Genomic DNA, 10346 nt, shown 5'->3' with positions numbered 1-10346 from the left:
ATTTGTCCTAGAAGTTTTAAGGAAGGAAAAACTATTCGCGAATCTCAAGAAATGCACATTTTGCACTAACAAGCTAGTTTTTCTAGGATTTGTTGTTAGTGAGCAGAGAATTCAAATGGATGAAGAAAAAGTTGCAGCAATCAAGAATTGGCCAAGCCTGAAGACGGTGAGTGACGTAAGGAGTTTCCATGGACTTGCAAGCTTCTATCGGCGCTTTGTGAAAGATTTCAGCACCATTGCTGCACCATTGATGGAAATCATCAAGAAAAACGTTGGATTCCAATGGAACGAAGCTCAAGAAACAGCATTCCAACTATTGAAAGGGAAGCTTACTGACCCTCCTCTTTTATCTCTTCCAGACTTTTCCAAAGCTTTTGAGATTGAATTTGATGCTTCTGGCATAGGTATTGGAGCTGTGTTGATGCAAGAAGGAAGGCCAATTGCGTACTTTAGTGAAAAGTTGAATGGAGCTTCGTTGAACTATCCAACGTATGACAAAGAATTGTATGCATTAGTGAGGGCGATGCAAACGTGGCAGCACTATCTTTGGCCGAAAGAATTCGTGATTCATACGGATCATGAGTCCTTGAAACACTTAAAAGGTCAGCATAAGCTAAACCGCCGACATGCCAAATGGATTGAATTCCTTGAAACATTTCCTTATGTTATTCGTTACAAGCAAGGAAAGGAAAATATAGTGACTGATGCATTATCTAGACGGTATTGTTTATTGTCTTCTCTTGATGCTAAGTTGCTAGGTTTTGAATACATTAAGGAATTGTACGAATCTGATCATGACTTCCATGAAGTGTTTCAATCTTGTGCAAAAACTGCTTCTAGAAAGTATTTTCGGCATGAAGGATTTCTGTTCCGAGAAAATAAACATTGTGTTCCTAATTGTTCGTTGCGAGATCTACTGGTTAGAGAAGCACATAGTGGCGGACTAATAAGGCATTTTGGAGTGGTCAAGACCTTGTCCATTTTGCAGGAACATTTTTACTGGCCGCATTTAAAGAGGGACGTCGAGAGAATCTGTGGACGATGCGTGACATGCAAGAAAGCTAAGTCCAAACTTCAGCCACATGGTATGTATTCTCCTTTGCCAATTCCTAGTGTGCCTTGGACTGATATATCTATGGACTTTGTGCTTGGATTGCCTAGGACTAGGACTGGAAAAGATTCAATTTTTGTGGTGGTTGATAGGTTTTCAAAAGTGGCCCATTTCATTCCTTGTCATACCACCGATGACGCTTCGAATGTTGCTTCGTTGTTCTTTCGAGAAGTTGTTCGTCTTCATGGCATGCCTAGGACTATAGTTTCAGACCTTGATATGAAATTCTTGAGCTACTTTTGGAAAACATTGTGGTCTAAACTAGGAACTAAGTCGTTGTTTTCTACAACATGCCACCCTCAGACCGATGGACAAACTGAAGTTGTTAATCGAACATTATCTTCTTTGTTGCGTTCACTTGTCAAAAAGAATCTTAAAACGTGGGAAGAATGTTTGCCTCATGTTGAATTTGCTTATAATCGATCAGTTCACTCTGCTACTCAGTTTTCACTTTTTGAAATAGTTTATGGCTTTAATCCATTGACTCCATTGGATTTGATTCCTTTGCCATTATCTGAGCACTTGATGGGAAAAGAAAAGCTGAGTATGTTAAGCAGATTCATGAGAAGACAAGGATGAATATTGACAAGAGAACAAAGCAATATGCAAAACAAGCGAACAAAGGACGTCGGGAAGTGATCTTTGAACCAAGCGATTGGGTTTGGATACACATGAGGAAAGAAAGGTTTCCTCTACAACGAAAATCAAAGTTGATGCCGAGGGCAGCTGGACCACTTCAAGTTTTGGAAAAGATCAACAACAATGCATACAAGATTGATCTTCCAAGTGAGTACAAGATAAGTTCAACTTTTAATGTTGTTGACTTAACTCGTTTCGATGCAGATAATGAATCAGATTTGAGGACAAATCATTCTCAAGAGGAGGGAAATGATGAGGACATTGGAAGCACGACGGAACAAAATGGGAGCAACGTGGATCACATCAGTTTTCCGGATGGACCCATGACGAGATCAAAGATGAAGAAGCTACAAGCTGCTCTAAATGGACTCTTTCTTGAATGTTTGGGCCATGAACACATGGAAAATAACATTGGCCCAAGTCATACACAAGTCCAGCCCATTTTCAACATGATATCAAGTTAAGAAAGCCCAAAATGAAGGCCCAAAAGTTGCAGCCCAAGTCCATGACGAAAATGACAAAAAAATCTGCATTTGAGTCTTCAATGTTGCTTACAATCTACTCTAGTCAAAGTCCAACACTATTATGACTTTGTTTTCCAATAAGTTCAAAGTTTTAGGAAGACTAGTATTAATTCTACAATTTTATGTCTTTTGGTGTTGTTTTGGTTCTCCTATAAATAGGTGAACTAAACTCATTTGTAATCATCAATCATCTTTTTATATATTTGAGAGGTTTTCTCTTCAAAGTTCTTTGAGAACTATTTTCTGTGGCGTTCATCTTCGACTTATCAAACGTAAGTCCATAAACGCTTGTGGCGTCTTCGCAACACCAACATTTCTAATCCAGGTTTGCTTAGGGGTTTAGGATGTTTCTTGTTTCAAGAAATTGGGCCTAGGTTTCTTTCACGAGTTGATTAGGGGTTTTGGTTATTTCCACCGCCTTTCTAGAGAATTTCGATCCGAGATCGTATCACATCTCCTCTTGGTGCTAGCTTGGATATTCTCTTGTTTGGAAAGTGCTCCGGCCTTAGATGTAGCCACACCCAATCTGCCTCATTGAAAGTGATCTTCTTTCGCCCCTTGTTTGCTTGTCGAGCATATTGCTCCGTTCTCCTTGCGATATTCTCCCGGACTTTTGCATGCAACTTCATCACACTCTCGGCCTTTTGCTGTCCATCGAGGCTGACCATTTCCTTGTTTGGAATAGGCGAGAGATCCAGCGGAGTGATGGGGTTGAACCCGTAGACAACCTCAAATGGTGAATGCTTTGTTGTCTAATGGATAGTTCGATTGTATGCAAACTCGACATGGGGAAGGGAGTCCAGCCAATTCTTCAAGTTTCTCCCTATAGCTGCTCGCAACAACGTCCCCAAAGTATGGTTGACAACCTCCGTTTGCCCATCGGTTTGAGGATGACAGGTTGTAGAGAACAAAAGCTTGGTTCCGAGTTTTCTCCACGATGTCTTCCAAAAGTAACTCATGAACTTCGTGTCTCGGTCAGAAACTATGGTCTTAGGCAGCCCATGAATCCTCACGATCTCCTTAAAGAACAGATCAGCTATGTAAGAGGCGTCGTTTGTCTTTGCACAAGGAATGAAATGCGCCATCTTTGAAAACCTGTCAACAACAACAAAGATGGAATCTTTGTTCTGGATTTTTGGAAGTCCAAGAACAAAGTCCATAGAAATAGTCCAAGGACAAGTAGGAATAGGTAAGGGAAGATACAAATCGTGCGGGTGTGTCTTAGACTTGGCTTGATGGCATTGAACACATCGAGCACAATGTCGTTCAACATCTCGTTTGAGACGTGGCCAGAAGAAATGCTCCTTTCATACAGCGAGTGTCTTGTCCACGCCAAAGTGTCCCATGAGTGCTCCTCCATGCGCTTCTTGAAGAATGAGATCCCTCATTGAGCATTGTGGAATGCACAATCTGCGCTCTCGGAACAAGTAATCGCCTTCCTTGTAGAATGATCCGTATGCTCCTTTGTTGCACTCCTCATAGATATCCTCGAGCTCCGGATCGTCGCGGTACAGGCCTTTGATATGCTCAAAGCCGAGCATTCTTGCCTCCATGGTGGTGATAAGAGTGTGCCTCCTTGAGAGTGCATCTGCCACCACATTGTCCTTGCCTTTCTTGTACTTGATCACATATGGGAATGCCTCAATGAACTCCATCCTGTAGAATTTTGTGTTTGTAGAAGATGGAATATGAATAACGAAACGTAGGAGATGAAGATTGATATGAAAGAGGAGATAAGAACGAAATAAGGATAGATGGGAAATAACTCAGATTTCCTTAAGTCTCTATTTCTTATTCTTGATTATTATCTATTCTAGCACAAGAGGATGCTATTTATAGAGAAATGAAAGAGAAACAATCATTAATGAACTAGCTGTTGAAGTTGTGCATGTGCAGAAACATTTAATGAGGTTGTTGGCAGATTTGGAGATGGAGAAAGCATTCAATATCTTGGTGCATGGTTGATACTTGGTTCAACTTGGAGAGGAGGAATAATGCACCACCAAAGCATGAATTTCGTCATTGGTATATGTTGAGCATATTAATTCCTCCAATGACATGGTTTTCCACCTGCAGCAACATCAATTCTTCCTTTGTTGTTTCCATGCTTCCTTGCTCCTCAAGTCTTCTCGTGTCATGCTTGTTACTCTTTTGCTCTTCAACATTTCCCCTCGAGATTAACATGGAGAATTTTCGAAAGGTTAATATTGCCAAGAGAATGTATTGCTCAGTCTTCAAGCGTCCAGGCTCATTCCTTTGCGATTCCATCGGTTTCAATCTTCCATTTTGTCCATTCCGTTTGATTTTCTGTAATAACTCATTAAAATCGTTAGAAACCACAAGGGAGGCCATATCACCCCGCTTAATAAGAGAAATCGGATTTAATGATGTAAAAATGTGATTATCATCAAATAACAATAGAAAAAGTGTCCTAATAAGTTTAAACTTCAGATTTGATAATATGCATGCATACAACTTTAGTTGATGGTTATCTTCGAAGAACATATGATTGAAATGCACATTAGATGCATTAAACATGATATCTTTCCTTTTACATGTATCAATTGCATAATCAAACATGTTAGTAATGATGATGTTTTGTTTTCCATCAAAACACATATGCTTATTATAAGATGCACCAGGATCAAATACAAAGTAATGAGATGAAAATTTACCAAGCTTAGAGTTGTTGAAACTCATAGGCAATTCATACTCCATTTAAACTTCAGATTTCTGTTTTTGGTTTCTTCCTTTGATGTTTCTCCATTTCTTGCATTTCTTTTGCTTAGAAAGCATATGAGAGTACCATCATGTTTCCCCTCGCTCGTGTGCTTGAAAAGCTTGAACAATTCCTCATTTAAGGACTGTTGAGTAATACTTAAAGACCCACAAATGTTATCTTGAAAAAATGTATCAAGTTTCATAGGACATGAGAAAAGATCACAAACTCTAGTGATTAACCATATGATTGTGGTGCTTGGATTTCTTTGAGGGGATAGAAACAACTGCATCTCGGATGTTTTTGGTGCCTCATCAAGGGTCTTTGCCTTCTCATTGAGGTCTTCTAATTCAACCAAATCTGTGTTTTCCTTGTTCCCTTCTTTTGTGTCATCCGCTTCCAATGCCACCGATATTTGATTTGTATCCTCTCTTGCAAACAAAACATCGTGAGAACGAAATGAAAGAGATGAAGAGGTAGAAATGGACCGAATTTGATTGTCATGGATAGGAGAAGGCAAAGTCTCCTCATACGGTTGAAGTTTTTGGGACGTTGTGTCCTCTTTGTGGCTCGCCAATGAGGTTTCTTGCTTGTGTCCTCTTTCCACTTTGTTTTCGGTCGTCTTCTCCTTTACGATCAGCTCTATTGTGCTCTCTTCCTGCCTTTTTTCCATCATTTGAACAAACTCATTAGAATTACAGAGGGATTCAAGGAGAGAAGGAGTTAACCGTATGTTGCAGTGTTTGATCGTTGAGATTAAAGCCTCCTTGATATCCGATGGGAGATGATCAAAGACGTTGTCGTCCACAACACATTCCTTCTCATCTTCTTGCTCGAAAAAGGGGTCTTCATCCACACATGTAGCTGCTATCTCCTCTATGGATAGTTTATGCCATGCTTCAATGGATTGTTTGGAAGACCAATATTCTTCGACATTACCATGTTCATCTACACAATATGTGCAATGATTTCCTTCCTCATCTTCTAAAGGACCATAATTCACATCCCAAGAATTCCACATATAAGTTTAGTGGATTGAAAATGTTCAAAAGAATGAAAATTATGTGGAGGTGACAAAACAAGAACGGTTCACTCGGTTTTGGATATAAGAACCGAAATGAACTTAGAAAAATGGTTAATCGTGGCTTGAATGAGAGGCCAACGAAAAACTTGAAAAATATGACTCCCTTTGGCTTGAAAGAATGGCCAAAGAAGGTAGAAATAGAATTGAATACACGAACAGGCTCCTCTTTCTATCAACCAAAGATAAGAGGGAATTTGCTCGGTTTATGCAGCGGAAGAAAAACAAATTTATAACAGAGAGGTCTTGGACCTTAATGCTCTGATATCATGTAGAATTTTGTGTTTGTGGAAGATGGAATATGAATAACGAAACGTAGGAGATGAAGATTAATACGAAAGAGGAGATAAGAACGAAATAAGGATATAGGGGAAATAACTCATATTTCCTTAAGTCTCTATTTCTTATTCTTGATTATTATCTATTCTAGCACAAGAGGATGCTATTTATAGAGAAAGGAAAGAGAAACAATCATTAATGAACTAGCTGTTGAAGTTGTGCATGTGCAGAAGCATTTAATGAGGTTGTTGGCAGATTTGGAGATGGAGAAAGCATTCAATATCTTGGTGCATGGTTGACACTTGGTTCAACTTGGAGAGGAGGAATAATGCACCACCAAAGCATGAATTTCGTCCTTGGTATATGCCGAGCATATTAATTCCTCCAATGACATGGTTTTCCACCTGTAGCAACATCAATTCTTCCTTTGTTGTTTCCATGCTTCCTTGCTCCTCAAGTCTTCTCGTGTCATGCTTGTTATTCTTTTGCTCTTCAACACATCCACCTCGCATGCCTCTTCTTGAGCGTAGTTTGTCCTTTGAGATGCTTGAGGGTCTCGTGATCCGTATGTATGATGAAATCTTTCGCCAATAAGTAGTGTTGCCATGTTTGTAATGCGCGTACCAAAGAATATAGCTCCTTGTCATATGTGGGATAGTTGAGTGTTGCTCCATTTAGCTTTTCGCTAAAGTATGCCACGGGTCGTTTCTCCTGCATCAAAACAGCTCCAATACCCACACCGGATGCATCACATTCTATTTCAAATACCTTGTCAAAGTCGGGAAGGACTAAGACGGGTGCCCTCGTGAGTTGCTCCTTTAACGTGTTGAATGCCTTCTCTTGCGCTTCTCCCCACTTGAATGGCTTATCTTTCTTGATGATGGACGTAAGAGGGGCTGCAAGGCTGCTAAAGTCACAAACAAACCGACGGTAGAAGCTCGCCAAGCCATGGAAGCTTCGCACATGTCCGACGGTTGTAGGGGTTGGCCAATCTCGGATTGCTGTGATCTTTTCTTCATCCACATGTAACCCCTGCGAACTCACAACAAAACCTAAAAAAACAACCTCATTAGTGCAGAATGTGCACTTCTTGAGATTAGCATAAAGTTTCTCTCTTCGGAGAGTCTCCATGACTAGCTCAAGATGTGTCACATGGTCAACAAGACATTTGCTATAAATCAAAATATCATCGAAATAAACCACAACGAATTTACTGATGAAGGCTCGTAGGACATGATTCATGAGCCTCATGAATGTACTTGGTGCGTTCGTTAAATCGAAGGGCATGACTAACCACTCGTACAGCCCATGCTTCGTTTTGAATGCGGTTTTCCATTCGTCACCTTCGCGCATTCTGACTTGGTGATAACCGCTTTTTAGATCTACCTTGGAGAAGATAGTGGCTCCACTAAGCTCGTCCAACATGTCGTCCAAACGCGGGATAGGATGTCGGTATTTGACTGCGCCCGACAATCCACGCACATCCTCCATGTTCCATCTTTCTTCGGGATGAGTCAAACGGGAACTGCATATGGACTCAAACTTTCACGAATATAACCCTTTTCCAATAACTCTTGTACCTGTTTTTGTAGTTCTTTGGTCTCTTCGGGGTTCATTCGATACGCGGGTCTTTTTGGGAGAGGTGCTCCCGGGATCAAATCGATTTGATGCTCGATTCCTCTCGTTGGTGGTAGCCCCGGTGGAGTTTCTTCCGGAAATACATCCTTAAACCGCTCTAGAATCTGTGTGATCTCGGAAGGAAGCTCTTTCTCTTCGAATCCTGTACTCAAAACATCTTTAAAGACCATGAGTAGTACAGCTCGTTCATCAACCAAAGCTTTACTTACCATGCTCGGTTTGACATAGAAATTCGGTTTCTTGCTATCCTCAACTTCCTTAGACAACCTCAATTGCATTTCATGTATTTGTAAAGGGCTAAGAGGTGCTAATGAGATCTTATGCTTGTTAAACATGAAAGAGTAGTGATTTGTCCTACCATCATGCTTAACCTCTCGGTCGAATTGCCATGGTCTTTCAAGGAGAATATGACCAGCTTGCATAGGAACCACATCGAACATTACCTCATCTTGGTATCTCCCAATGCTAAACGAGATTTTCACCCGTTCATTCACCTTAAGTTCTCCTTGGTTGTTCAGCCACTGTAGTTTATAAGGGTGGGGATGCTTTTCCATTTCGAGTCCTAGCTTCTTCACCATGTAAACACTAGCAACATTAGTGCAGGAACAGCTATCTATGATTAACCCACATACATTGTTCTTCACGGTACATCGGCTGTGGAAAATGGTTTCACGTTGTGCGGTTTCTTCTGGGGTAGTCATGGTGCTCAAGACTCGCCGTGTGACAAGTAGCTCCCCGCTGTCCGGATACTCAACTTCTTCTTCCAGATTTTCAGCCTCTTCCTCATCCAAAGAATCATAATCTCCAGCCTCGGTGATGACCATTACACGCTTGTTTGGACAATCACGAGCATAATGTCCTCGACCCCTGCACTTGTAACAAAGAATCTCTTGGCTCGGAGTGTTAGATTTGTTACTTACAGAAGTTTCACCTTTGGATGTTACAATGCCCTTTCCTTTGTTCTTTGGATCCTCCTGAACAGGTTTTGAGGTGGGCATGTTGTGTCCTTTGCTCTCGGTTCTCGGATACACATTGCTAGGCATTCTGGTCCGGTTTGTCCTAGCTTGCTTCTTGTGTATCTGCTGCTCTATTTGTACAATAAGATGTAAAAGATCATGAATATCATGGTAAACTTGTCTTTCTACCTTTCTTGCGATGCGTTCTTGTAGTCCGTCTAGAAATTGAGCCATAACAGTCTCATCATCCTCTTCTATCTCCAATCGATTCCGAAGATACTCAAACTCCTCAAAGTAGTCTTCAACCGATATGTTCCCCTGCACCAACTTACGATATCGTCTATGTAAATCCCGATGGAAATGTGGTGGAACATACCTCTTTCTCATGAGATATTTCATTTCCCTCCAGGAGATTATTGGATCATAGTGAGAACGTCTTCTTTCGGCTGTTTCTCGGTCCCACCATGTTAGTGCATTGTCCGTGAGTTGAGCCGCCGCGTATTGAACCTTCCTCTGTTCGGTATATGTATAGCAATCGAAAATATTTTCCATCTGTCTCTCCCAATCGAGATAAGGTTCATAATTAACTTTACCAGCAAAAGTAGGAGGTTTTAGTTTCAAATCTGTACCTTGGTGTCTTTGAACTCGTGGTTGCCTCCTAGGTACATCCTCCTCATCACTTTCATCAACATACCTTTGGTTTTGAACATTCCTCCTCCGTCGGTTCTGAGTAGAATGATCAGAATCTTCATCCTCTTCGAGACGAGCTCTTGGATTTTGCATTCTTCTCGGTCTTTGTTGTGCATCAGGTGGATCCGGTTCTGGATTTGCGTTATTGGGGCGCATATTGAACCTAACAGGTTGTATCCTTCGTGGTACCTCCTCTAAACGCGTTAAACGTTCCTCTAGGCGTTGCAGGACTTGTAGGATCGCAGTTTGAGTGTTCTCTGCGTTCTCAGCCATTTTTCTTGCACAAACACACACAAATCAAAATAACAAGAATAAAATCGAATCAACAGTGTTACCTTGCGTGTGGCCTTGAACCGGGCTCTGATACCAAAAATGATACACGCACAGGTTATGAAGAACAAAGGCTCGGCAATGACTGGAAACTCGATAGGCTGGGAAGTGTCTCACCGAGTAATTCCAAAGGATAGTGTGGACGAAGTGATCTAGGCAATTGCACTCAGATTACACTTCAAGGGAATGGATTGGATGGGATAGATGACACCACAAAGAGGGATGGATGATCTCTTTGATATCGTCACTAGGGCCTTGGCTAGAAATCAAGAATCTCACTCAATACTAGCTCAAGAACTCAGATTGCTTGCAGAATTTCAAGACAATTCGAGAGAGAATAAGAAACAAGTACTCAAAGTTTTTATTATGATCAAATCTG

The 10346-nt window shown here is 41.0% G+C and overlaps 1 protein-coding gene and 1 pseudogene across 2 annotated transcripts; both read right to left on the bottom strand.

The window, feature by feature from the left end:
• Nucleotides 1–2529: 2529 nt before the first annotated feature.
• LOC104806063 lies at nucleotides 2530–9910 on the bottom strand (annotated as a pseudogene).
• LOC104806059 lies at nucleotides 4026–6472 on the bottom strand. 2 transcript variants are annotated; one of them, XM_010530780.1, is made up of 2 exons: nucleotides 4950–6472; nucleotides 4026–4581 (listed from the first exon to the last, which is right to left on the bottom strand). In XM_010530780.1, exon 1 carries the CDS (start codon nucleotides 6012–6014, stop codon nucleotides 4971–4973), a length of 1044 nt encoding a protein of 347 aa, XP_010529082.1. In that variant the 5' UTR covers nucleotides 6015–6472; the 3' UTR covers nucleotides 4026–4581; nucleotides 4950–4970. The 2 variants fall into 2 exon arrangements, with proteins under 2 accessions (XP_010529082.1, XP_010529083.1); XM_010530781.1 differs by having other exon boundaries at nucleotides 4026–5424; nucleotides 5527–6472.
• Nucleotides 9911–10346: the final 436 nt, after the last annotated feature.

Source organism: Tarenaya hassleriana, unplaced genomic scaffold (assembly GCF_000463585.1).
Source record: "Tarenaya hassleriana unplaced genomic scaffold, ASM46358v1 Cleome115, whole genome shotgun sequence".
Lineage (NCBI taxonomy): Eukaryota > Viridiplantae > Streptophyta > Magnoliopsida > Brassicales > Cleomaceae > Tarenaya > Tarenaya hassleriana.
This window is presented reverse-complemented; position numbering and strand designations above follow the sequence as displayed.

Excerpts from the sequence above, each read along its gene's own strand:
- LOC104806059 (XM_010530780.1), bottom strand. The coding sequence starts at position 6,014 with ATGTGGAATTCTTGGGATGTGAATTATGGTCCTTTAGAAGATGAGGAA.